Raw genomic sequence first — 26,852 nt, forward strand, 5'->3', positions numbered from 1 at the left:
TGTCAGCTTCCAGAACAGGAGCTGCGAAGCACGTCCTCGTACGCATTTAGGCTGCAAATGGCCGTCCATTTCGCAACCGGAACAGCTGCGGGGCCGGCCATCACACATTATGATGGCATGGCAGCCTCCGATACGAAGGCAGGAGGGCACGTGACTCTGCACATCGATCGAATCTGCCTGATGCCACTTAAGATAGGATAGTTCGGAATTGTACCCAACGTTCGACAAAATGTTCCAGGACGTTGCCGTAGGATCGGAGCGCCGCAGTGACGGCGTCAGGAGGTAGTTCGAACGGCTGTCCGAATATCCGTATCGATCGTAAGTCGAGATCGGCGTGATCGTCGGTAAAGATCCCTACGTTGCTGTCGGAACGATAGAAACGTAGTCCACGTTTGGCTCCCTGTAAGACATTGTCGCAAGCTGCGTTGTTAACCACCTGGACGTACACGGCACTACTGTGCACGGGTGGATTCCAACTATATGTTGTGACGGCACTTTAACGTCGTCGAGAAGAAACCGCTCGATGTCAAGCGCTTGGGGATGGCAAAGTCTGAACAAATGGTGAAACGTGATGTCGTTTTGCGATAGCTGCGCGCCATGTTGATCTACACTGGTGTCCAAAATTAAAGCAACAAACCACTCTGCCCCGTCCTCTGTCTAATTCACGGTATAATCATATAAAGTGTCAATAAATGTCCGTATGATCGTGATCTGCCAGGAATATGGCATTCTGATCAACGGACAACCATGCTAATGGTTACGTCAGGGCAATTATCAAACGGTATAGTGTTTGCCGGGTAGTCCCACATCCACAATCGCTACGTACATAGTCACAGACAGAGCAGTATGGCACAGCGAAGACGGCTACCGAGCTCTCTGCGATGGAGGGCCATGGGAGAATGGGAGCAGACAGTCGCAAACTGATGTGGTCCGATGGCTTAATGTGAATCGTTCTGATGTTTTTCGGATATGGCGACTGTTTATAGAGATCGAAACTGCATTCAGAGCAGGACGGGCCGACCACGTGTAACACCAGAAAGAGAGAACCGTAATTTGGCTGTAAGGACATGACGGTACCGCCTCAGTATTGCACGGCAACTGGCATCTGACCTAGCAGCATCCACTGGACGTATAGCGAGGAAAACGGTGTACGGAAGGCTTCGGCAGAGTGGCCTTTATTGTCGGAGATATGCGGCATGTGTACATCTGACGCGTCTTCACAGAGAGGAACGTCTAGAGTGGAGCTCTCAACATGGCACCAGGACGGTCAAATAGCGGGTCAATGTCCGTCTCATAGATGAGTTCCGATTTGGTCTGCACAGTGATAACGACGGATTCGCATCTGGAGGGAACGCGGAACGCGATTTCGAGACCCAACCATTGTGGAAAGAGACTGATATCAAGGATGATCCCTGATGATATGGGCAGGTATTATGTTGACCACTCGAACACCTCTTTATGAAATCCTACTGTTAAATCTTCAAGATTTAACTGCTGTCAGGTACCATGACGAGATTTTGGGACATCATGTGCTGTTGTTGTGAGATACTGTGGGCCCAGACTTCGTATTGCTGAAAGATAATGGTCGACCTCACAGAGCTCCTTCGTTGGTGTTATCTTGGAAACGGAGGGCACGCATGGCTTGGCCTGCTCGCTCCCCCAATTTGAATCCCATAGAGCACGTCGGGTGCACTAAGGACACGGGTTGTATCACGTCAGCATCCACCAACCATTCTCCGAGACTTGAGAGCAGTGCTGCAGTAAGAATGGGCGTTAGTTCCTCAACATGAGAGTGATGGCATCATTCACAGCCCGCCGTTGATCAGGCCTGTATTGCTGCCAGAGGTGACGACACACCCTACTGAGCGCGTTAACCAGTTGTTGCAATGTGTACGTAAATTCGTTAAGTCGAAAAAAAACGAAAAATATTTCTGTCTACCGTTATGCATGTTGCAGTTGTTTACGTTCTGTATTCTTTATGTTGTTTCTACTTTAGTAGCGCTTGTTTATACTGTTTTGTGGAAAAATAAACGCAACCTAGCATCATTTCGGTGTGTTGCCTTAATGTGGACACCAGTGAATAAGGAAAAAGGCACTTAGCAGCAGCCGAAGTAAACACAACACGCTGCACGTGCCTCGCTTGCGGAGCTCTGACGGGCGACCACTCCGTACCACTGCCGGCGGCAGTCTGATCCTTGACCACGGGTTCTGGCTTATGGTAACAAAATGTAATTTATCTTGAGCTCTGAGGCTTAGTGAGACATGACGAAACGCTACATATTCTGTTTAAGTTTAGGTCAAGTACTTTATACATGAACAGTTTCAGAACAGATCAGGATGGGACGTGGCTTGCAAAGAAGGAGATCTAGGATTTGTTTAAAATTCACAAATCAAATTTATTTTCAATTCCTACAGAAAACAAAATCGACTTGGGGCAATCAATACTCTAAACATGACAATAATCTGCGCTCATAGTAAGATTAACCGAATCAAACAATTGCGTGGATTGTAAATGTACTTCAGTTACATCGTATCATGAGCATAGGGAAGGAAACACCTTTATTCATAAGGAAAACAATTAAATACTGAATCAAACACTCTATCACTCAAACGAAAATAGATTTAACAGGAGAGAAGCTACCACACCACCGTATCTACTGAAACTGCTGGAGACTGGGTAGAGAAGCAAGTTATCACAACGAACAGGTACGAAAACTGCAGAAGTTCATGAAGTTGAGGAAAATGAAATTTGATAAAGTACATTACATACAACGAATATAGGCACTCGTTCTGCATCAAAGGTCAGAACAATCGATTACACAAAGATATAGCTCGCACCAGCATAATATGATGAGCCCAAGGACGATTGGAACAATCACGCAATAAAATCACGAAAACACATTACATCATAAATCATGAAAAGAGACAAAATTTAGCTATTTCAGTGGGTATCGGTATTCGTTTTATGAAGAAAATTCAGCACAATTCAGTGGAAAATACGAAGTGGTACCTCAATATACTTTAATGAGCACGAGGTTGAACACTGACGGACACACGAAATACGAAACCCTACTATTTTGCAACAAAAAACATGTCTTAGGGAAAACATCATCCACGCTCTAGACAAGGACTGACGATGTGAACATTTATGAAATAGTACTCGAGGAAAGACATCGGTACTACCACATTATCATAAGAAAACGTGCCTGAAACAAAGAACCTATTACAAAATCCGTTAAAACTCTGGAAATTTATAATTCAAAAATCATATTAATCGTAAACAGACCCCTCTGATTTATCTACAGCATTGAGGATGAAACATATTGACAAAATACTTGACTAAACGTGGTTTCTTGGCATACCACCCCACGTGGTAGGCTTAAAATCTATAAAAAAAGTACTACTTACGTAAAAATTAGAATTACTCGCGCACATGTGAAATTATATTCAAAAAGAATAATGTAATTTTCCTCCTAATATTCTAAGCTTGAAACATCACTACAAAATAAAACTGAAGTATACCAAATCCATTCCGATACCTGTGGTCACACCTCGGAGTGTCTACGAGAGACACAGCCTGATTTACCGTCACCTCAAAGAGGAGTTTTCTGCAGTTAGATTGACTATAGCTCGCCACATTCAGGTACCAGAACGGGAGTGAGCGCTACACGAAAGACCACTGGTATCTGATACCAAACCTTGTCTACAGCTGTTGATAAATCTCTCTGCCCTTTTGCCCGACCATCCCCTCTTGCCGAAACTACTCTCCCACTTACGAGGAAACCCTCTCGTCTCTCACGAGAGGGTAGAGACATACAGAATCAAAACACAGGACATGGGAAAAAGGATTAGGATAACGAAACATTCATACAAGATTGAAAGAAAAAATAAACATTGCACGTTGTATTCTTTGAGGTTTGGTCCCTTCATACACTCCTGGAAATTGAAATAAGAACACCGTGAATTCATTGTCCCAGGAAGGGGAAACTTTATTGACACATTCCTGGGGTCAGATACTTCACATGATCACACTGACAGAACCACAGGCACATAGACACAGGCAACAGAGCATGCACAATGTCGGCACTAGTACAATGTATATCCATCTTTCGCAGCAATGCAGGCTGCTATTCTCCCATGGAGACGATCGTAGAGATGCTGGATGTAGTCCTGTGGAACAGCTTGCCATGCCATTTCCACCTGGCGCCTCAGTTGGACCAGCGTTCGTGCTGGACGTGCAGACCGCGTGAGACGACGCTTCATCCAGTCCCAAACATGCTCAATGGGGGACAGATCCGGAGATCTTGCTGGCCAGGGTAGTTGACTTACACCTTCTAGAGCACGTTGGGTGGCACGGGATACATGCGGACGTGCATTGTCCTGTTGGAACAGCAAGTTCCCTTGCCGGTCTAGGAATGGTAGAACGATGGGTTAGATGACGGTTTGGATGTACCGTGCACTATTCAGTGTCCCCTCGACGATCACCAGTGGTGTACGGCCAGTGTAGGAGATCGCTCCCCACATCATGATGCCGGGTGTTGGCCCTGTGTGCCTCGGTCGTATGCAGTCCTGATTGTGGCGCTCACCTGCACGGCGCCAAACACGCATACGACCATCATTGGCACCAAGGCAGAAGCGACTCTCATCGCTGGAGACGACACGTCTCCATTCGTCCCTCCATTCACGCCTGTCGCGACACCACTGGAGGCGGGCTGCACGATGTTGGGGCGTGAGCGGAAGACGGCCTAACGGTGTGCGGGACCGTAGCCCAGCTTCATGGAGACGGTTGCGAATGGTCCTCGCCGATACCCCAGGAGCAACAGCGTCCCTAATTTGCTGGGAAGTGGCGGTGCGGTCCCCTACGGCACTGCGTAGGATCCTACGGTCTAGGCGTGCATCCGTGCGTCGCTGCGGTCCGGTCCCAGGTCGACGGGCACGTGCACCTTCCGCCGACCACTGGCGACAACATCGATGTACTGTGGAGACCTCACGCCCCACGTGTTGAGCAATTCGGCGGTACGTCCACCCGGCCTCCCGCATGCCCACTATACGCCCTCGCTCAAAGTCCGTCAACTGCACATACGGTTCACGTCCACGCTGTCGCGGCATGCTACCAGTGTTAAAGACTGCGATGGAGCTCCGTATGCCACGGCAAACTGGCTGACACTGACGGCGGCGGTGCACAAATGCTGCGCAGCTAGCGCCATTCGACGGCCAACACCGCGGTTCCTGGTGTGTCCGCTGTGCCGTGCGTGTGATCATTGCTTGTACAGCCCTCTCGCAGCGTCCGGAGCAAGTATGGTGGGTCTGACACACCGGTGTCAATGTGTTCTTTTTTCCATTTCCAGGAGTGTATACAGAAAGCTAGAGGCATCGAAACGCATCAAAGTGACACAAACGTATGAAATGGATGTGACGGACCTCTTTCACTCGTGTCCATAGTAAGTGGTTCAGTTGAAGATTTTGTCCTGACAGCATTTTTCTGGCAACTCTCTTCTTGTGCTGATTGGAGATGATTTGTCCAACATGAGGAACAGCGTCCTCCTCGTCGGAGTTGGTGCTTCTTGACCACATTCCACTGTCCGTTAGGACAAAATATTCGTGTTCGCTTACAGGTCGATGGGTACTTTTGAATGTTTTCCTACCTGAACACTGACGTTCTATCTTGCTTGAGAAAAAGAACCCGCCACCAATAATTTTCCATGTGGCAAACTATAAATAAAATTAATTACCGTGAGCTCGTTACTAAACCAAATTAATTGTTTCCTACACCAACTGTAATTAAAATTTTGCCATTGGTCTGGTTGTGCTGGGTGTGTATTCAGCGCGTTACGATGCTGGTAGTGTCTCACTGGCAGCTGAGTCAAGCGGGCCGTTCACCGGAAACAATGGCTCTGTGCTAACTAACTTCACACCTGTCACAACAGTGCGTGATCCCTCTATAGCCACTGAAACAGACACGCAAATGATACATCAGCTCCTGTTGGTTGTCGCATAACTCGAAAACGAAGCGTGACAGCACTAGTGTTGACATGGACAATTCTTCTTATTTTGACGTGAGGAGCGAAATCCCTGTGTATCGGTCGTCAGTCTCTGTAAACCCTTTTTTGAAATGATCCGTTATCTGTCCTGTGTGAAACGATTCGTTGTAAGTGAACCACTCTTGAGCGTCCTATTCAGCATGACAGAAGGTGGCAATTTAGGGAGGCAATAACGCAGTTTGATTGAGTAATTGAGCTGTCGAACAGTAACTTCTTACCTCTACGTAGATGCCTTCTTCTTCCTGAGGATTTTGTTTTCCTCGAGGCGCACTTACCCGGGCGGTGCCAGGCAGATGTTACCACCCACACTCATTGTGAGTGCGTGTCTTTTGGACTACACCTACTTTATTGAATATATAGCGCTCTCTGTGTTCCTCGTGTGACCAGTTCCAGGTGTTAGACGACATGCAATAAGACTCAAGAGCGTATTCCACTACAATACTCATCCTAAAAAGGCACGCTACGAGGCCCACAGCTACGACTCATAATACAATCATACCTGTGTTAGGTAACGACTAGAGCACAAGCACTCAGAATGCTCATGACTGGATTCCCCTACATCACTGACTGAAATGCTAATATAATATGTTTACCTCTTTGTAGAAATTTGCTTGCTCTTCAGGTTCTTGCGTATGTTGTAAAAGTTTACATCCTTCCAAAATACAAATCAAAACCGTGTTATTTGAGCTGAGATATGTAAACTGAATAAGTAAATCTCAATCTCGCAAACATTACAGATTCGGTAATACCGTTTTGATACATTTTGGTCAGAAGATGGAATGTGGATACACTCCGGATTGACGCAGTCCAGTATTATTTTTATTCCGAAGGAAACAAATTTTGTCAATCATTTGCAAGAATCTGACAGAAGTAGGTGTCTAATATGAAGAAAATATATGTGTTTTCAATGCCTGGAAGAAGTAGTAACTCAATATAGATGACAGACAGTGTGAGATAACCACTCTGAAGTGAAGTTTTCTTCTTACTAAAAAGTTTGGTAAGAAAAAAATCTTTGTTATTGCAAAATGCAGGCTTTATAAAATTACCTCCTGTAGTACACAAAGAAGATAGCGTACGAGAAACCAAATGTGCCCTTAAGGTAGGCCGGCCGGTGTGGCCGTACGGTTCTAGGCGCTTCAGTCCGGAACCGCGCGACCGCTACGATCGCATGCTCGAATGCTGCCTCGGGCATGGATGTGTGTGATGTCCTTAGGTTAGTTAGGTTTAAGTAGTTCTAAGTTCTAGGGGACTGATGACCACAAATGTTAAGTCCCATAGTGCTCAGAGCCATTTTGTCCTTAAGGTATTCGTTTTGGAGAAACTGTCAGTGAAACAGGTCACTTTTACGCCATCTGTCTGTATCTGTTTATCTAACGATACTTATTTCTTTACCATGAAAAAGGTATAACATTGATGGTCTCTCAACAGCAAGAAATATGTATGGGATATAGTGAAAAAGGAGAAATTGTGTTTTGCTCAAGGCGGGCTATTTAAATATTTTATATTGTTCGTTATTTCGTAATACACCACAGGTATACAATTATAATAGACAACCATAACCCCATTTTTTCTATAGACAATTGCTTTTCAGAGAGAGAAAGTTAACAGTAATGTACGTACATTTGTTGCGTAAAGTTCTACTTTTTCATTGGAGACGATAGCGCGACGACACAAGGTACGGAAGTCCTGGCAGCAGGCTGACTATCCCTTCCCTTCAGCATACGCCGTGGCTAGCCAGGTGTCTTGCACTCAGTGCTCCAGGCCAGGAAAGTCGCTTACCCCTACGTCTATCCATAATGCCAAATTGAAATACATGTCATAATGATAACAGAAGGCAGATAAGTGAAATGGAAACTTAAGATGTCGATCTTGTGAGAGATATCACGACTTGTCTCCATTTATTTGGAGATCCCAAAAATGGTTCAAATGGCTCTGAGCACTATGGGACTTAACTGCTATGGTCATCAGTCCCCTAGAACTTAGAACTACTTAAACCTAACTAACCTAAGGACATCACACACATCCATGCCCGAGGCAGGATTCGAACCTGCGACCGTAGCAACAGTGCGGTTCCAGACTGTAGCGCCTTTAACCGCTCGGCCACTCTGGCCGGCGGAGATCCCAGAACCTCAATCCAGTAGAGCACATTTGGTTCCTTAGTACGAAGGACTACTTAACGAATGAAACATATGAATAGATGTCTAGAAGTTCCAGTAGCTTAAGATTTACCTAGATGACCAATAACTCGATCGTTACGATTGTATCAAACGCAGAAAGTTTTTTCAACACTTGTCCTTGACATGTACAGTGCACGTACCCGTTGAATCCAACATTTCACTATACGTCAATTACATTTTGTTCACAGGCATCTATATACTCAAATGCTGATTGGTTTTTCGCGTAACATCCGCAGGTGCCCGCAGACTGATCAGTTTGGGTGTGTTTTGTGTGAGTTGGAAGTGTCATGTCTTTTAGTTACGTATTATTCATATGTACACTCAATTCTTAGTTATGGAATTCTTTTTTGGGGGACAAATGCACAAAATATGAACACAATTTTCAAACTGCAGAAAAGAGCCATAAGAATAATAACGGAAAATACTAGTCGAGCTCATTGTAAAGATCTGTTCAGAACACTGGGGATTTTAACTGCTCCATGTGAATACATTTACCAGTCAGTTATACACATCAAAAATAACATTGGTAATTACTGCACAATCAACTCTATCCATGACTATGCAACAATAGAGAGACTTAACTTACATTTATCAAGAAAAAATAAACATAAAACTCAAAAGAGCATTTTCTACGAAGGAATAAAACAGTAGAATAAATTACCAAAAGAGATGAAGGAAATTGCAAAAATACACTTATTTAAAAAGGCAGCTAAACGTACCTGCTATGCAATACGTTTTATACACTGAAGGATTACTTAGCTAAATAGAGTAGGGGTTTGATAAAAAATGTTATACAAATAAATAATAATAATAATAATAATAATAATAAAATATCCAACATTCCACATAACACCTTCACTTTATGTTTTTTTCTTCTTTTTTTCCTTTCTAGAAATACTTACCCCAAGCTATGCATAGCACAATACTAACACCTCTTCCTCTTTCTGTGCTCAACATCTCACTCATTATGGAGGGATGATGACTCAATTTTTCAGGATAGCAAATGGGAAGTTGAGGCACAGAAATTCGCCCAGAGATATCACCAGTGTGTGTGTGTGTGTGTGTGTGTGTGTGTGTGTGTGTGTGTGTAGTGAGTGAAGTATTATGAAACAATGTGTCTATAGTGTGTGCAGAGACTGATAATGAGATATGAGTGAACAATGTGGCATTACATTATTTAATAAGTTATTTGTAAAAAATTATTATATACCAGGAGTAAATATAATGATTGTCTCTAACTAGAAGTCTGTAAATATACGTGTATACGAATTAGCTTATTTTAAATTGATCTAAATTTGTAAATACTTTGACGTGTCCTATATCCTTGTAAAAAGAGACCTACGTATGAATAAAACTACTACTACTACTACTACTATTACTACTACTACTACTACTGCAAACACTTCTCTTTTCGCAGCCGCCAGTAACAAAAACCGCGTGGTCAGGCGTTCTGGACGCCGTCCAGAAGCCGCCAAAATGTCCACAGTATGGAACTGGCGACGAGGACTGCCTCTACCTCAATGTCTTCGGCCCCGAGGTTTGTATCCTACGATATCTAGTTCGAGAATGATGAGTAGTCTATCAGTAGGATTATGTGGAGTACATGGTTACATTTTTGACTGGCTGCTACATTCTGACTTGTCTCTAAACTTGTGCAGAGGCCGTCAGAGAACGGGACGCTTAAAACTGTCATGGTGTGGATCCACGGTGGGTGCTTCACTGGAGGAACTGGCAGCGACGCCATACCGGAGTACTTTGTGGACCAGGACGTGGTCTTCGTGAACATAAATTATCGCCTGGGATTGCTTGGTAACAATTATAAAATTACGTTTAACTTTGTACTTCATTCCAGCCACAGATCCAGAAAAAGGTTTTGATAGTATCGATTGGAATATACTCTTTGGAATCGTGAAGTTATCAAGGATGAAATACAGGGAGTGGAAGATGAGCTGCGGTTCATAGGGAGACCAGCTGCACTTTTAAGAGACAAAGGACAAGAAAAGGATGCAGTAGTATTATTCATTCTGTACTTTGAGATTGTAGTAAAGGAAGCTAAGGAGATATTTGGAAAAGAAAATGGGGAAGAAATGCAAATTTTAAGATTTGCTGATGACATTGTGATTCTGTCACAGACGGCAAAGAACCTGGGAAATTAGTTGAGCGGAACAGATAATGGCTTCAAAATAGTTTAGTAGGCGACTATTAACAAAAGTTAAACAAGAAAACTGAGCTATAATGAATGAAGTTAAGTGATGCTTGAGGGAATTAGATAGAGAAATGAGACACTGAAGGTAGTAGACAAGCTTTGCTATTTAGGCACCAAAATAAGTGACGAAGGCAGAATTAAAGAGGGTATAAGATGAGGACCGGCAATGGCAAGGAACGATTTCTTGAAAAAGAGAAATATGACAACATAGAGTCTAATATTTAAGTCTTCGTTGACGAAAAGAAGGAATAAATTGATAAAACACAGCCTGGGACACCAAGGAATAGTTAATATAGGACTGGAGGAAAGAAGACGTGTGTTTGTGTGTGTGTGTGTGTGTCTGTGTGTGTGTGTGTGTGTGTGTGTGTGTGTGTGTGTGTGTGTGTGTGGTTAAGGGCGTAAGAAGTGGGGGTAGTTGCAGAGGATGGAGGTATGAGATTTGCACAAAAAGACTCGCGCCAAGAACTGCGTCAAACTGGTCTTCGCACTAATGAGTTCAAAAACATTTCAGCCCATTTTTACAACAGTTTTCTTGAGACTGTAGCACAAAAATGGATACAGTAGGAAAGCAAGAAATTTAATTTCAATTGAAATCCAAATTAAACGAGGAATGTAACTGCAAGAAATGCATTTATCACTACAGCTAAGATTCTCTGTAAATACTTCTGCACTTCGTGACACGACTCACAGTGTCAACGGATGTGTTACACTTGTACTGTCTGTTGCTTTACCTTGACCCTGAATCCCTACATCACTGATACTGTTTGTGGGAATTGATGGCGCAGTTATTGCATTGGTATATTTTATTTGTCTTCAATGCAGATGGGCCTGACACGAGGTCAGACTAGCAAAGAACAGGTGCGCAGAGGAAAATGATAACAATTTTGGAAACTTGTTTTTGACTGTTACCATGAAATATCACCAGGAGATTCCTAAAGAAACCAAATGATTCTTCCTCGTTTACTTTCCTGTCAGCCGATGGACAACGCTGCTGAAAGCATTCAGTCTCCATAACGATTACCCTCTGGCGTATTTCGTATACGGACGTCATTGTAGCCATAGTAAAGAGAAATCTTAGAAAAACGTTATACCGATGCGGAAGACGTTCCCTGGAATCATAATTCCACTGACCAACAGTTCGCTAATACCCTCCAGCTATTAGCGAAAAAAACACTGACAAGGAGAGGTCCCCAGCCGTGAAAGCACATTTTTGAAACAATCTAAGCGGTATTGTAGGCTAATGTCTCAGGTATGACATCCTGCAGTCATGGTGGGCATTCGTTTGCAAGTAGTCGACAAAAAAACTTTGGAATTTCACATAATGCTCCACAGCGTTATATAACCATCATTTATGGATATATTGTGTAGGGTAATGGTTATAGTACAAACTTCGTATGCAAGAGGATGCGGATTCTAATTTATTAAGTGTTATAAAGATGTTTATTTTTAATTCTTTATCGAAATGACTTTGATCACTATTTTTATTCAATTAATGGATTTAAATGTAATTTGTGTTCCTTTGTCTCCATATTTTAGCCAACGTATTAAGTTTTCCAGTTGCTCTCATTTCTTCTTCCCGTCATTTTTTTCTAGTTGGAATCTTCGTGTATGTGAATTTAATTACACATTTATTTTTGGTTGGCTATTATAATATTTAAACATTTGAAAATGCCAATCTAACGGCTAAAAACAGAAGGAGGAAATAATTTATTTATATATGCAATGGTTTCAAAAATGCAATTTTCATTACAAGATGTACACTTTCTCGGGTGGTAATGGTCATACAGGGTGTGTCAAAAATGACCGGTATATTTGAAACGGCAATAAAAACTAAACGAGCAGCGATAGAAATACACCGTTTGTTGCAATATGCTTGGGACAACAGTACATTTTCAGGTGGACAAACTTTCGAAATTACAGTAGTTACAATTTTCAACAACAGATGGCGCTGCAAGAGATGTGAAAGATATAGAAGACAACGCAGTCTGTGGGTGCGCCATTCTGTACGTCGTCTTTCTGCTGTAAGCGTGTGCTGTTCACAATGTGCAGGTGTGCTGTAGACAACATGGTTTATTCCTTAGAACAGAGGATTTTTCTGGTGTTGGAATTCCACCGCCTAGAACACAGTGTTGTTGCAACAAGACGAAGTTTTCAACGGAGGTTTAATGTAACCAAAGGACCGAAAAGCGATACAATAAAGGATCTGTTTGAAAAATTTCAGCGGACTGGGAACGTGATGGATGAACGTGCTGGAAAGGTAGGGCGACCGCGTACAGCAACCACAGAGGCCAACGCGCAGCTAGTGCAGCAGGTGATCCAACAGCGGCCTCGGGTTTTCGTTCGCCGTGTTGCAGCTGCGGTCCAAATGACGCCAACGTCCACATATCGTCTCATGCGCCAGAGTTTATGTGGTGTCACCGCCAGACACCACACTTGCTAGGTGGTAGCTTAAATCGGCCGCGGTCCATTTAGTACATGTCGGACCCGCGTGTCGCCACTGTGTGATCGCAGACCGAGTGCCACCACAAGGCAGGTCTCGAGATACGGGATAGCACTCGCCCCAGTTGTACGACGACTTTGCTAGCGACTACACTGACGAAGCCTTTCTCTCATTTGCCGAGAGACAGTTAGAATAGCCTTCAGCTAAGTCCATGGCTACGACCTAGCAAGGCGCCATTAGCCTTACATAGTTGGATAGTTATCGTAGGAAATGTCTCAACAAGAAGAACGATGTATACAACAAGGATAAATAAAAGTTAAGTATTCGAGGAGCTGCATACTTATTAGCTTTCACTACTTATCCTGTTCCAGAAGTCACGCCCGTCTGCGTTAGATAGCGTGCATTTAGGCCTCCTCTATCTACAAGGTGTTGGCACATTTACCAACACATCAGTTTACACCTCTATCCATACAAAATTCAAACGCGGCAACCCCTCAGCGCCGCTACCATTGCTGCACGAGAGACATTTGCTAACGATATAGTGCACAGGATTGATGACGGCGATATGCATGTGGGCAGCATTTGGTTTACTGACGAAGCTTATTTTTACCTGGACGGCTTCGTCAATAAACAGAACTGGCGCATATGGGGAACCGAAAAGCCCCATGTTGCAGTCCCATCGTCCCAGCATCCTCAAAAAGTACTGGTCTGGGCCGCCATTTCTTCCAAAGGAATCATTGGCCCATTTTTCAGATCCGAAACGATTACTGCATCACGCTATCTGGACATTCTTCGTGAATTTGTGGCGGTACAAACTGCCTTAGACGACACTGCGAACACCTCGTGGTTAATGCAAGACGGTGCCCGGCCACATCGCACGGCCGACGTCTTTAATTTCCTGAATGAATATTTCGATGATCGTGTGATTGCTTTGGGCTATCCGAAACATACAGGAGGCGGCGTGGATTGGCCTCCCTATTCGCCAGACATGAACCCCTGTGACTTCTTTCTGTGGGGACACTTGAAAGACCAGGTGTACCGCCAGAATCCAGAAACAATTGAACAGCTGAAGCAGTACATCTCATCTACATGTGAAGCCATTCCGCCAGACACGTTGTCAAAGGTTTCGGGTAATTTCATTCAGAGACTACGCCATATTATTGCTACGCATGGTGGATATGTGGAAAATATCGTACTATAGAGTTTCCCAGACCGCTGCGCCATCTGTTGTTGAAAATTGTAACTACTGTAATTTCGAAAGTTTGTCTGCCTGAAAATGTACTGTTGTCCCAAGCACATTGCAACAAACGGTGTATTTCTATCGCTGCTCGTTTAGTTTTTATTGCCGTTTCAAATATACCGGTCATTTTTGAAACACCCTGTATAAACATTCAGGACATACTTTCTTATTGTGCTATGGACAAAATAACGCAGATGAAGGATTAAACGAAAGCTTCATTTATAACTACGACGAAATTAAAATATAATGATGAATAGGAATAATGAATAATGAATGCAATAACGTGATCGAAAATACACGATGATGAAATGAAAGAAATTAAATCTATGTTAATGAATGGAAATAATCACATTGACAAAAATGCAAAGTCGAAAAAGAATTATAGTAAGGCACACATGAGAGAAATTGATAAAGTTAATGTGATCAAAATTATGTGACAAAGGAATAGAATTAAAAAAAAATACATTTAAACTAAATAACTGAATAAAAATAGTGAGCAAGCTCATTTCGATAAAGATTTAAAACTAGAAAATTTTAAGTAGACCCGAAGAGCTTCGAACCCACAATCTCATGCATCTCAGGCTTGTACTATATCCACTACACTACACCACCACTCCGTGTAACAGTTCTTTATTAAAACTTTAACGCATCACGCATAATTCAGAAATTTTTTATTTCATTGGTTACTCGCAACCGAGGGTGACTGCAGGGTATAGTATCAAGAACCTTAACCTACATCACTGTATGGATGGTTTCAAAAGTTGTTTCCACCGCTTGGGGACCGTTTCTTGTAAGTGCAATTTTTAGGGAACATAGTGGTCTTTCTTTCTGTGTAACACTGTATAGGGAGCGTCAGCAGCTTGTGGCCTTCTTATTAGCATTGCTGACTCTCGATCATGGAACCACTGGTTGGATTCCCAGCTGGGTGGCGGATTCTCTCATCTCGGGCTGGATGTGGATATCTCGCGGCGTAAACGCCGTTTGCCTACAGTTATAGGCAACCCTTCAAACATTGAAGTACCAGGTGTTTGCATAAGTCCAAGGCTTTGTCTCCCCGGATGGCGTCGATCACAACAAAGACGACAGACTGCAGGACAAAGCTACCAGAGGTCCTCCGTGCCAGGGACTAATTTCCTCCACTGTGTCACGTGTACGGAAGTGGATCGGCACGAATTCCTATAGACGAGACCGCGCAAGCCAGCACGTCGGCAGTTCGCTCCGTCGGAGGTCTGGACGAATTCATGCACCGGCTCTCAGTACATCTGTCAGAGCCCTGCCGGAAGCCACGGCAACAGGACCTACGACTCACCAGCGATATCCCGTGACGTACCTGTCGGATAATTACGCCGAACGCTCAACTTCCGTCGCTGGGGATTATCAGTGGCATGGGCTTTACGTCCCACTACGTTTAGTCACAGTGTGTGCTAGTTGTGTGCCTATTAGTGTCTGAGAAGCTGTATTATCTTTCATTGACAACAGTTTTCTTTTGTTATTAAATATCTTTATTGTGGTCGTAATAAACCTTTGATCCTGTTTACCTCTGACTTATTATTTCTTATCGAGCATCTTTCCGTGGGAAATATAGCCATATGCATATTTAATCTTTTGTATAAAGACCCTCAAATATTGTTTTTTTCTGGTACAATAACTGCATTATTTTCTGAGTTTAAGTCTGTCTTTTTTCACTATTAGACACGAATACAGTATGTATAAGAATACTATGATGATTTCGTTGTGGTAATAACGTTTCTCTGTCCGATGATGCTTATACCTAGCACTGGTCGGAAAAATTAACTGATCTTACACTAGCTGTAAAAAGTAATCAGTTAAAAGGAAATCATTGCTATCGTTTCCGCTTATGGTTTTAGGATTAACTTTATCTTCTAGAATGAAATTGGCACAGATTGTTTATACAGAGGCTATAGACCTGTAAACGGATGGACCATTACAAAAGCCATTTTTAGGAAATATAAATCTAAGTGTTACGTCTAATCTTCAAGACTGACTGGCTGAAATGTGAATTTTTTGTAGGTTTCCTTAGCACAGGCGACGATGTTGTGCCCGGAAATATGGGTCTTAAGGACCAGATGGAGGCACTGCGATGGGTACAGAGGAACATAGCAGCGTTTGGTGGCGATCCCCAGCAAGTGGCGAGAGTGCAGGGGGAGCGTCGATTCATTACCACATACTGTCTCCTCTGAGCAAAGGTATTATCAAAAGTACTCTTCCAAAGATAGAATATCAAAGACGTTATGTTGGAATGTAGGCTTTCTCGGCTACTTTCGTTAATGGAATGTTTTCGGGTTATGAGGCGAGTCGTCGCGTCGGTTTGTCGCAACGATATGACGAGTTTTCTATTAATCATCTTCAGGCATTTGAAAATGACGTGTAGGAAATAGGTCAAAATATTGCGACAAGACGAGGCCACGACTGGCCTCAAAACCCGAAAAGATTTCCTCTCTGTCACACATGTCTGAATCGTCTTCTGCCTTGATAATTTATTTTAATGAGATTTTTGCATACAAGTATCATTTTTACAACAACGGTTCGCATGTTCAACAACTGTGCACTTCAGATGCTGATAATATTGGTCGTTCGCCAACGGAATTCTACGAAATATGAGGCTTGTCGCAACTTTTTAATATTTTTTAATGAAAGAGGCAGTCAAGTAAAAACCGAACACCAACCACAACGGGGCTGTGGAACGGTTCCATTCAAAAGTAATCACCACACGCGGTAAGATATTTTCCCAGTCGGAGAGGAGATGTTCAATTCCTGTTTCGTAGAATGCGGTCTGCCGCTGGTGAATCCACCACCGCACCCATTCTTGCACTTCCTCGTCCGAATGAAACCGACTTCCTCGCACGTTTTTCTTCAGGAAGAGAAAGCTGTGCAAATCACTCGGTGAAAGATTCTGGCTGTACGGAGGATGCTGCATTGTTTCCTAATCAAATCGCTGAAACGTAACCTTGGTCCCATTGGCAGTGTGGGGGCGGGCGTTATCGTGCAATAGGGTGCTTCCCGTGCTCGTCGAGTTCCTTGAGCATGGAACCACAATTAATATGCAGAGCTGTGAAGACACTTTTCAGGAACTGCGACGCGGCATAAAGGCAAAATGGCCAGGAATGCCGTCGGACGCAATCATCCCGTTGCACGATAACGCTCGCACCCACACTGCCAGTGGGACAAAGGTTACGCTTCAGCGGTGTGATTGGGAAAACCTGCAGCATCTTCCATACAGCCCGGATCTTTCACCTCATGATTTTCACACCTTTGACGACCTGAAGAAAGACGTGCGTGGACGTCGGTTTCACTCGGATGACGAAGAGCAACAGTGAGTGCGGTTGTTGATTCGTTAAAAGACGATGTCGTTCTACGATACAGGAATTGATCATCCCGTCTCCAAGTGGGATATCTGTCTTAACATGTGTGCTGATTATTTTTTAATGGAACCGTTCGATGGTCCCGTTGTGGCAGGTCTTCGGTTTCCTTTGACTGCCCTTCACATATGTATTAAACATGGTAGTTACAACGTACGGCTGTCAAAAATTGTTATTTACTGTGCACGCAATTTCGAGTAATCTTCATTTTCACGGAAAAAAATAAAAAAATGAAAATGTGGATACAGGCGTAAATATAACCGCTATTCCGAACTCCAAGATAGTACCAACTGTGTCCAAGTCACACAATAAGTTATTTATTGTACAAATATTAGGCGCTGAGAATTTATTATTAACTGTTTCTTTTTGTTCATTGAACAGGTGTAAGTAGTATTTCGCAAGAAAGAGATCATAAATATTAATGTTGGTGTAGTACGTGATCAACAAAACTGACGCGCACTTTCCACTTCGTCAGGCCTGTTCCAGAAAGCCATAGCGATGAGTGGCACAGCACTGAGCCCGTGGGCGTTCTCCAGGAATGCCACGGACAGGGCGCTCCGGTTCGCCAGACACCTCGGCTACACAGGGACGGACTCAGCCGACCTGGTCAACTTCCTCAAGACTGTGGACGCCTACACCCTTGTGGATGACATGGGCAGCGCTCTCTCGGAAGAGGTACGTATTGTTTCCCTGTGACTCGAAATGAGGCAACGTGTCAAGCTTCAGTGTCAGACAACAGTTTAACAAGGTTTTTCATTGACGGCGTAATATGAAGAGGTGCTTTACTAAAATTATTCACAAGCTGTGTTAAGTAATAATAAGTAAAGGAAGAAAATTAGTGGGTAATCTAGCAGTTACAGTTGAAGCCTCTATAGCTACTTTATTCCAGAACGTGTGTAATTTCCCTTGAATCAGTCATGCCACATGATTGCGTTTCATCTTACTGCGGAAAAAGGAAATATGTTAAATGATGTGAACGCTAAAGGCATTGGAACTGCAATTTGTAGCAGCCGCAGTGAGGAACATGTTTAAAAATATGAGATTAATTGTATGTTTGCACATGTTCTACACGCAGTCTACAACCCGCTTTCACTTAACGTGGACTAATCGAAGGTGTTTCTGCTAAAGTTTTCCAGCCTATTCGCACTAGACTCACTAGACTCAAATTCATACCAAATTCACCTGACATTGACGAAAAGCACTACTGTCAGTCACAATGTACTGCGATTCAGCACTACGTCTGTGTATTGCCACACTGTAAATACTCAGAGTTACTAAAATCAGAGTCTGAAAATTTCATAGTAGCTGCGCTAGAGATAATCCCAACTAACATCTGTCAAGGAGTCGCATTTTAATTTTCTGCATTTAAGCCATTGTGCTCATTAGTAATTTGTAAATGAGCAGCATGTGGACATGTACACTCACAGAAATACAAAATGGGTATTCCTTTCAGTGGGAAATTCAATACGATTCGTAACCAGCATCAGAATGGCAATTACTTGTTCTGTCTGACGTGGACTGTTGCTCACCACCGCAGCAAAACTATGGTCAAGAAATATAAAAAAGAAACGGAACGAATTACGGCTGCGACTCTTTATCCTTCCAGTAGCTATAGTCTCCAATAAACGTTTCCGCTCAAAATTTTCTTTGCCGTATTATCCCCTTGACACCTCACGTCAGCACCTCAGGCAGAGTCTTGGTATAAGTTTATTGCATCCTGTCAACAGTAATGGCCGACTACAATTCTTTTCCCAGCCTTCTCCGGTCTAATGACAGACGCGAAGTGTGTTAAGTCAGCTGTCTTCTTCCCTGTGAGCAAATCAGTGGTGCAATACTTGTTTTCTTTTTGTCATCAGTATTCTGTATTCTGACTTGTTTTATACGGCCCACCACGATTTCCTCTCTTGGGCAAACCTCTTCTTCTCAGTTGCTGGATGTGTTCCAATCTCTGTCTTCCCTTACAGGTTTTTTCTCTACAAGTCCCATGGAAGATATTCCCTGAAGTTATTCCCTGATGCCTTAACACATGCCCTGTCTTGTTGTTCCTGCTTCTTTTCAGTGCTTTCCATGGTCCTTTCTTCGCTGATTCTGCTGAGAAACTCCTCATTCGTGATCAGTCCACCTGATTTTTGTTCTTCTGTAGGACCACATCGCAAACTCTTACATTTTCTTCTGTTTCGATTTTCCCACAGTCCATGTCTCACTACCACACAATGCCGTGTTGAAAACGTACATTCTCAGAAATTTTTTCCCCAAATTAAAGTCTGTATTTGATAGCAGCAGACTTCTCTTGGTCAGGAATGCCATCTTTGCCTTGCTAGTCTGACTTTTGTGTGTTCCTTGCTTTGTCAATCATAGGTTATTTTGCTATCAAGGTAGCAGAATTCAATAACTACGTCTACTCCGTGAGCATCAGTTTCCATGTTAAGTTCTCGTTATTCCTATTTCTGATACTTCATTACTTTTGTCTTTTTCTAGTTTACTCTCAATCCATGTTCTCCACTCATTCTGTTGAAAAGATCCTGCATTTCTTTTTCACTTTCTCTGAGGACAGCAATGTCGTCAGAACTCTTATCATTGACATCCTTTTAACCTTAACTTCTGTCCCACTCTTTGCCACTTCTTTTATTTCCGTCATTGGTTCTTCGATGCACAGATTGACCAATAGGAGCGAAAGACTGCATCCCTGTATTAGAAGCTTTTTAATCCCTGCACTTCGTTCTGGGGCTTCTAGTCATATTGTTCGCTCTGGGTTCTTGTACGTATTTTATATCACCCGTTTTTCCCCATAAGCTACTATTATTTTTCTCTGAATTTCAAATATTCTGCATCATTATATATTATCAAACGCGTTTTCTAGGTTCCACAGTGTTTATTTTTACGAACCAGTATTGGCTGTTACGTGTCGTATCTTTTGTGCCTGACGATAGCTGACCCCCTATAAACGGTTTTTAAAACAATAATAATTGTAGAATATTACACCAGTGTCGTATGATTTGTCATTCATAAAGAAGACAATTGCTATGGAACAGGGGCACCAATAACCAACCCATAAATTTATGTTTCATGGTAGATGTTAAACTGATAATTAATTTAAAATTATTTCCTGGCTTTAATATGGAACAGTTACCGCCTATGAAGTGCGAGGAGTACAATGTGAAAGGTTGCTTCTTGATTCTACACTATTATTTCTACAAATGCAGGCTAAAACATGCGGAACTTGGCGACCCAGTTGAGAACTTCTGGGGCATTATGGACGATGCCCTCCAACCATCTCGGCATTTTGACGATCTAACGCGGCAAATGGGTGGAATTTTGCTCCATATTCCTAAGGAGGAAATCCAATAACTCCATCGATAAGTGCCAAGCCGAATAACTGCTTGCATAACGGCCAGAAGTAGACCAGCGTCTTATTGACTTGCTCAATTTGTGAAGTTCTTTCTCCAGATCGTCCAGAATAAATCCAATTTTCTGAAATGTCCAGCATTTGTTAGTTTGTACATGTACATGACACCTACCGATTACCGTCCCATTTGGATAACTTCTTTGTGATGCATCGTCTTCTTATGTTGGAGTGTATTTTTTATTGTGACACTGATCTACCCGTTGGTAGAATTCGCACCTAATGATAATGCTTCTGCTTTTTAATTAGAGATAGTTTCCTAGATGGGACACTATTCACCAATAATTTCATGTTCCTGATAAATTACACAACTGAATGTAGCCAGTAGTGCAGACAGGAAATTTGTTTTATCTCTCTTCCATTGAACATAGCTTACTTTCCATTTGATCGCCTGTAGCACATAACACAAGAACAAAACTTTTACAATAAAACGACTCTACAGCTAACGATACATAATAATCAGCGAGATTCCCTTACAAGGAGTAAAAGGGTAATATCTGTAGCAGAGGACGTGTCTGAATCACATTACTGAAAATTACGTCACGCAGACTACAGTTAATTGCTGTTCTTGCCCTATTGTTCATAAAATGAAGGGAAAACGCCGCAGAAACCTGCGTAACAGGTCAAGGTAGCCAACCTTGCGGTATATAAAACTATACCACCATTAAAAGTGATTATTTGTCAACCAGATCTGCATTTTTGCCTATTTTCAAATTTTAATCATTTACGTCATGCCTTAATGAAGCACATTTTGGAAGCCGGGTCCGTATGGCCTTAAAAAGTAAGTTGGAGGAACAACCGAAAAGCCACACGCATATTACCTAACGTCCCAAATCTATCGCTGTTAAAGTGGCACGATATGGCGTGGCTTATCAGTATTCAGGAGCTTGTGTTGAGCGCAATGAAAACAACAGCAGAAATAAAAATACGATTTACATGATTCTGTACATATGTTTTTTATGTTGCTAATTAGTGTGCGTCATGAATGGGACATGTAAGTGGCAGTCAAGGTTTTTTTACTACACAGGACAGCGTGAGTCTGTTCACCTGCATCTGGGCGCCCAGCATTGAACCGCAGAGCGAGTCAGCGGTGCTGACTGAAGAGCCGTGGACGCTGGTGGCCGAGGGTCGCTACACTTACGTCCCTTTCATGGCGGGAAGCTGCGACCTTGAGTCGCTTATATCAACACAAAGTGAGTAGCTTAACATCCGTATTAGTTAGTGGCTCTAACGAACAACAATCGGACTGTAATTTTAAGAAATAGAAATAATATTCTATTATTAAGTACCATAAATACATCGATAAAATGGTGAATAACAAAAGATAACACAGCCGGCCTCCGACAGCGCCGTATTCACTTGCAGGATTACAGGTTACACAAAAAGAATATCAAGCAATCCCATGAATTGCTCACAGAAACAGGGTTTTGACAAAACTTCTAAGATAAATTCTGCTTATCTATGTAAGAGGTGCATAGTAGCATTCATTTATTAATTTATGGTACATCAAATGACGAAGATGGACTAAAGCAAAACGACACTATGATTTCCTTGTCCGCATCTCGTGGTCGTGCGGTAGCGTTCTGGCTTCTCACGCTCGGGTTCCCGCGTTCGATTCCCGGCGGGGTCAGGGATTTTCTCTGCCTCGTGATGACTGGGTGTTGTGTGCTGTCCTTAGGTTAGTTCGGTTTAAGTAGTTCTAAGTTCTAGGGGATTGATGACCATAGATGTTAAGTCCCATAGTGCTCAGAGCCATTTGAACCATAATTTCCTTGCTTTTTGTCGAGACCCAGAGGAGAAAAGAATGGAAGATCCTTCACGACTATTTTTATACGTCAGTAGAAATGGAACACAATATCGGATAGAAGGATGGGGAAACAAATCGGCCCAGTCTTTTCCAAAAAACTTTTCCAGCAATTAATTTAACAAAGTTAAGGAAAACAGGACTTAACATCCTGTCGACAAAGAGGCCATTAGAAAATCAGGGAAAAAATATGTGAATGACGGAATGGAGTGTTTATCCCACTTCTCCCCAATGCGCGGCCAATATTTTAACCATCTCTCTTGGTTCATAGTGCTACGAACTTAATAAAGAATTACAGAAAACGAACACAAATATAGTCGTCATAGTTGAACCATAAAAGGAACTTGAGACATCTTAATGATTATACAGGGTGATTCAAAAAGAATACCACAACTTTAGGAATTTAAAACTCTGCAACGACAAAAGGCAGAGCTAAGCACTATCTGTCGGCGAATTAAGGGAGCTATAAAGTTTCATTTAGTTGTACATTTTTTCGCTTGAGGCGCTGTTGACTAGGCGTCAGCGTCAGTTGATGCTAAGATGGCGACCGCTCAACAGAAAGCTTTTTGTGTTATTGAGTACGGCAGAAGTGAATCGGCGACAGTTGTTCAGCGTGCATTTCGAACGAAGTATGGTGTTAAACCTCCTGATAGGTGGTGTATTAAACGTTGGTATAAACAGTTTACAGAGAATGGGTGTTTGTGCAAAGGGAAAAGTTCTGGACGGCCTCCAAGAAGCCCTGATCTTACCCCCTGCGATATTTTCTTATGGGGGTATGTTAAGGATATGGTGTTTCGGCCACCTCTCCCAGCCACCATTGATGATTTGAAACGAGAAATAACAGCAGCTATCCAAACTGTTACGCCTGATACGCTACAGAGAGTGTGGAACGAGTTGGAGTATCGGGTTGATATTGCTCGAGTGTCTGGAGGGGGCCAAATTGAACATCTCTGAACTTGTTTTTGAGTGAAGAAAACCTTTTTAAATACTCTTTGTAATGATGTATAACAGAAGGTTATATTATGTTTCTTTCATTAAATACACATTTTTAAAGTTGTGGTATTCTTTTTGAATCACCCTGTATAATTGATTTGTTGTGGAGCAGACCAAAGTACGAGAGAATGTTATGGAGTAGGGATTCTGTGAGTCCAAAAATTAGTCATTGTAAAATCCTCTTCCGATATTTACTCAAATCTAACGATATCAGAGTTTTTCAAGCAAGACTGGAATCTGTCCCAACAAACATATTTTTTAAACTGAGTTAGTGCTTCATCTCTACTCACTAGGTGGCTCAACAGAAACTTATACACTAACGAAGCATATTATGTATTTAAAATACTGTTCCGATGGTCGAAACGAACGCTTTTAATTGGGATACCTTCTATTAAGTGGCACACTGCTTTGTTCTCCCATATAGAGAATTTGCAAAGAACTACCTTAGACACATTGTCGTAGATACAAAGCTAAACGGTTCTGGTTACACGGTATGCCAGCGAATCAAACCTGAAAAAACTATATTCGTTAGAAATACACTAAGCCCATGAAAACTTCGGAGCCGAAGATTTAAATCCTCGCCAAGTTACGTGTGAGGCAATTACGTAACAGCGTGTCCAGTGCTGAATATAAACGCACAGAAAAATTGTTATCGCCGGCCGAAGTGGCCGTGCGGTTAAAGGCGCTGCAGTCTGGAACCGCAAGACCGCTACGGCCGCAGGTTCGAATCCTGTCTCGGGCATGGATGTTTGTGATGTCCTTAGGTTAGTTAGGTTTAACTAGTTCTAAGTTCTAGGGGACTAATGACCTCAGCAGTTGAGTCCCATAGTGCTCAGAGCCATTTGATCCATTTTGAACCAAAAATTGTTATCGTGAGTGTGTTTGAAAAAAATTCCGCCATCTGACACTCCCAAAAACTCACAAGGCAACAGGCAACATTTAATTCCTAGTACTATACACATAGAAAAAGTGGTTTCTGTGGTAAGATGGAGTCAAAGACGGAAGTGGGAAGAAATACTACGATGTCGATGAAATCAGCACCACATGTAGGTAGCTCAGTGGGTTTGTCTTGAAGCTGGAAGACGGATGCTTGTTGCACAGGGTGGTCTGAATCCACCGAAGACGAGTTTTATTCTCTTACTCTTTTAATTAGTGCGATCTATAGAGAATATGAAATTAACAGAGTGGAAAGACTGTTTTAGATCCAGGAAAGGTAGAGCACATGGTTTCTTCACCTTATGCCGCCCAAAGGCATTCGACTTCAATGGCCATCGTTCTGCGAGGAAGGGAGTTTAAATGGTTAAAATGGCTCTGAGCACAATGGGACTTAACATCTGAGGTCATCAGCCCCCTAGAACTTAGAAGTACTTAAACCTAACTAACCTAAGGACATCACACACATCCATGCCCAAGGCAGGAGTCGAACCTGAGACCGTAGCAGTTGCGCGGTTCCAGACTGAAGCGCCTAGAACCGCTCGGGCACCACGGCCGGAGAGGAATAGAGTCCATGATGTGAGCATCAACTGTCAGCTCCACTTAAGTGGTGTAACATCCCGTAAGTCGCCTCTCATCGTCTGTTTAATTCCACGTCTGCTCGTCGGTAGAGTTTAAGTCTGGAACAGAAGATGAGTAATCTCTTTCTGTTCTAAAATCCATCCTTGTAGGATTGCTGACGGGTCCCCTGGAGACAGTTGCAAACCTGTTACAGCTGTTATCTCTCACGATAAAGTTGTCGCGATAATGGGATCATGGTACAAGTACACTGGGCAACATCAGTCTAATTGTTTTGTGAAGCATTCCACGTCCATGGAAAGAGCGTCAGTCCACAGACACACGGCCACTGCTTGACTGCTCGCGGATATATGCTGAATGGGGGAAAAAATCGCAACACCAAAAAGGAGTTGCGCGACATAAATAGAAGTTAGTAGGCGTAATTCTACATCTGAAAGATGATGTCTATTCAGATTCCACTCCAATCCCATGAGAGTGGCGCTAGTAACACCACTGTAAGGATGCACATCAGGTCTGCTTTAAATATGCGCTGTGACGGTCGTGAGCTTAGTTACTTTTGAGACTGGCTGTGGCGAATTGATGTTAGTCAAGAATGCCTTAAAGGTGACAGAGACGCCATTATCAACACCTCACTGAGCTTTAACGAGGTCGTATAATAGGGGTAGAAGAAGCTGGATGTTCCTTCTGCGATACCGCAGAAAGACTAGGCAGCAATGTAGCCACTGTAGATGATTGCTGTTAGCGGTGGTCACGAGAATATACGGTCGCAAGATGACAGGACTCCTGCCGACCCCGTGACGTTAGTGAAAGGGAAGACCATATGTTTGGCGTGTGGCTCTGGCACATCGTACTGCATCTGCGGTAACAATCTGAGCAGCAGTATTGCAAAGAATTGTTACAAGTCGTTTACTTCAAAGACAGCACCAAGCCAGACGTCCTGAGCAGCGTGCATTCCACTGACCAGTAAGCATCGCCATTTGCGACTTCAGTGGTGACAAGCGAGAGCTTATCGGAGGGAAGTGTGCAGGTCTGTAGTGTATTGTGATGAAAGCTGATTCAGCCTTGGTGGTAGTGATGGCCGTATGTCGACCAGGAGAAGGAAAGTTTAGCGCCTGCAACCAACCTGTCTGCCGGCTAGACACACTGGACCTATACCTCTGGAATTAAGATCCAGAGTGCGATTTCGTACGACAGAAGGAGCACTCCCATAATTATCCCATTTACCCTGACTAAATTTGTACATCAGTCTGGTGATCCTACCTGTCGTGCTGCTATTCATGAACAGCATTCCAGCAGGTGTTTTGCAGCAGGATAACGCTCGACCACATGCCGCTGTTGTAACCCAACATGCTCTACAGCCTGTCGACAGGTTTCATTGGCCTGCTCGATCGCCAGATCTGTCTTCAAGCGAGAAAATATGGGACACCATCGGACGACAATTCCAGCATCATCTGCAACCGGCGCTGACCGTTCCTGTATTGACCGACCAAGTGCAACAGGCATGGAACTCCATCCCGCAAACTGACATCCGCCACCTGTGCAACACAATACATGCGCGACTGCATGCTTGCATTCAATGTTCTGACGTTTACACCAGTTATTAATGTACCAGCATTTCACATTTTCAATCGCTTATCTCGCACTTACATTAACCCG

At 43.0% G+C, this 26,852-nt stretch overlaps 1 protein-coding gene across 1 annotated transcript in view; it reads left to right on the plus strand.

The window, feature by feature from the left end:
* The window catches only part of LOC124596276 (esterase FE4-like), an 85,278-nt gene that overhangs the window by 29,503 nt on the left and 28,923 nt on the right, over nt 1-26,852 (plus strand). Inside the window, 6 exon segments of the mRNA XM_047135354.1 lie at nt 9,636-9,755; nt 9,877-10,027; nt 16,136-16,249; nt 16,252-16,311; nt 17,960-18,159; nt 21,915-22,080. Coding sequence (XP_046991310.1) covers nt 9,636-9,755; nt 9,877-10,027; nt 16,136-16,249; nt 16,252-16,311; nt 17,960-18,159; nt 21,915-22,080 — 811 coding nt within the window.

The sequence above is a fragment of the Schistocerca americana genome, chromosome 2 (assembly GCF_021461395.2).
Source record: "Schistocerca americana isolate TAMUIC-IGC-003095 chromosome 2, iqSchAmer2.1, whole genome shotgun sequence".
Classification (NCBI taxonomy): Eukaryota; Metazoa; Arthropoda; class Insecta; order Orthoptera; family Acrididae; genus Schistocerca; species Schistocerca americana.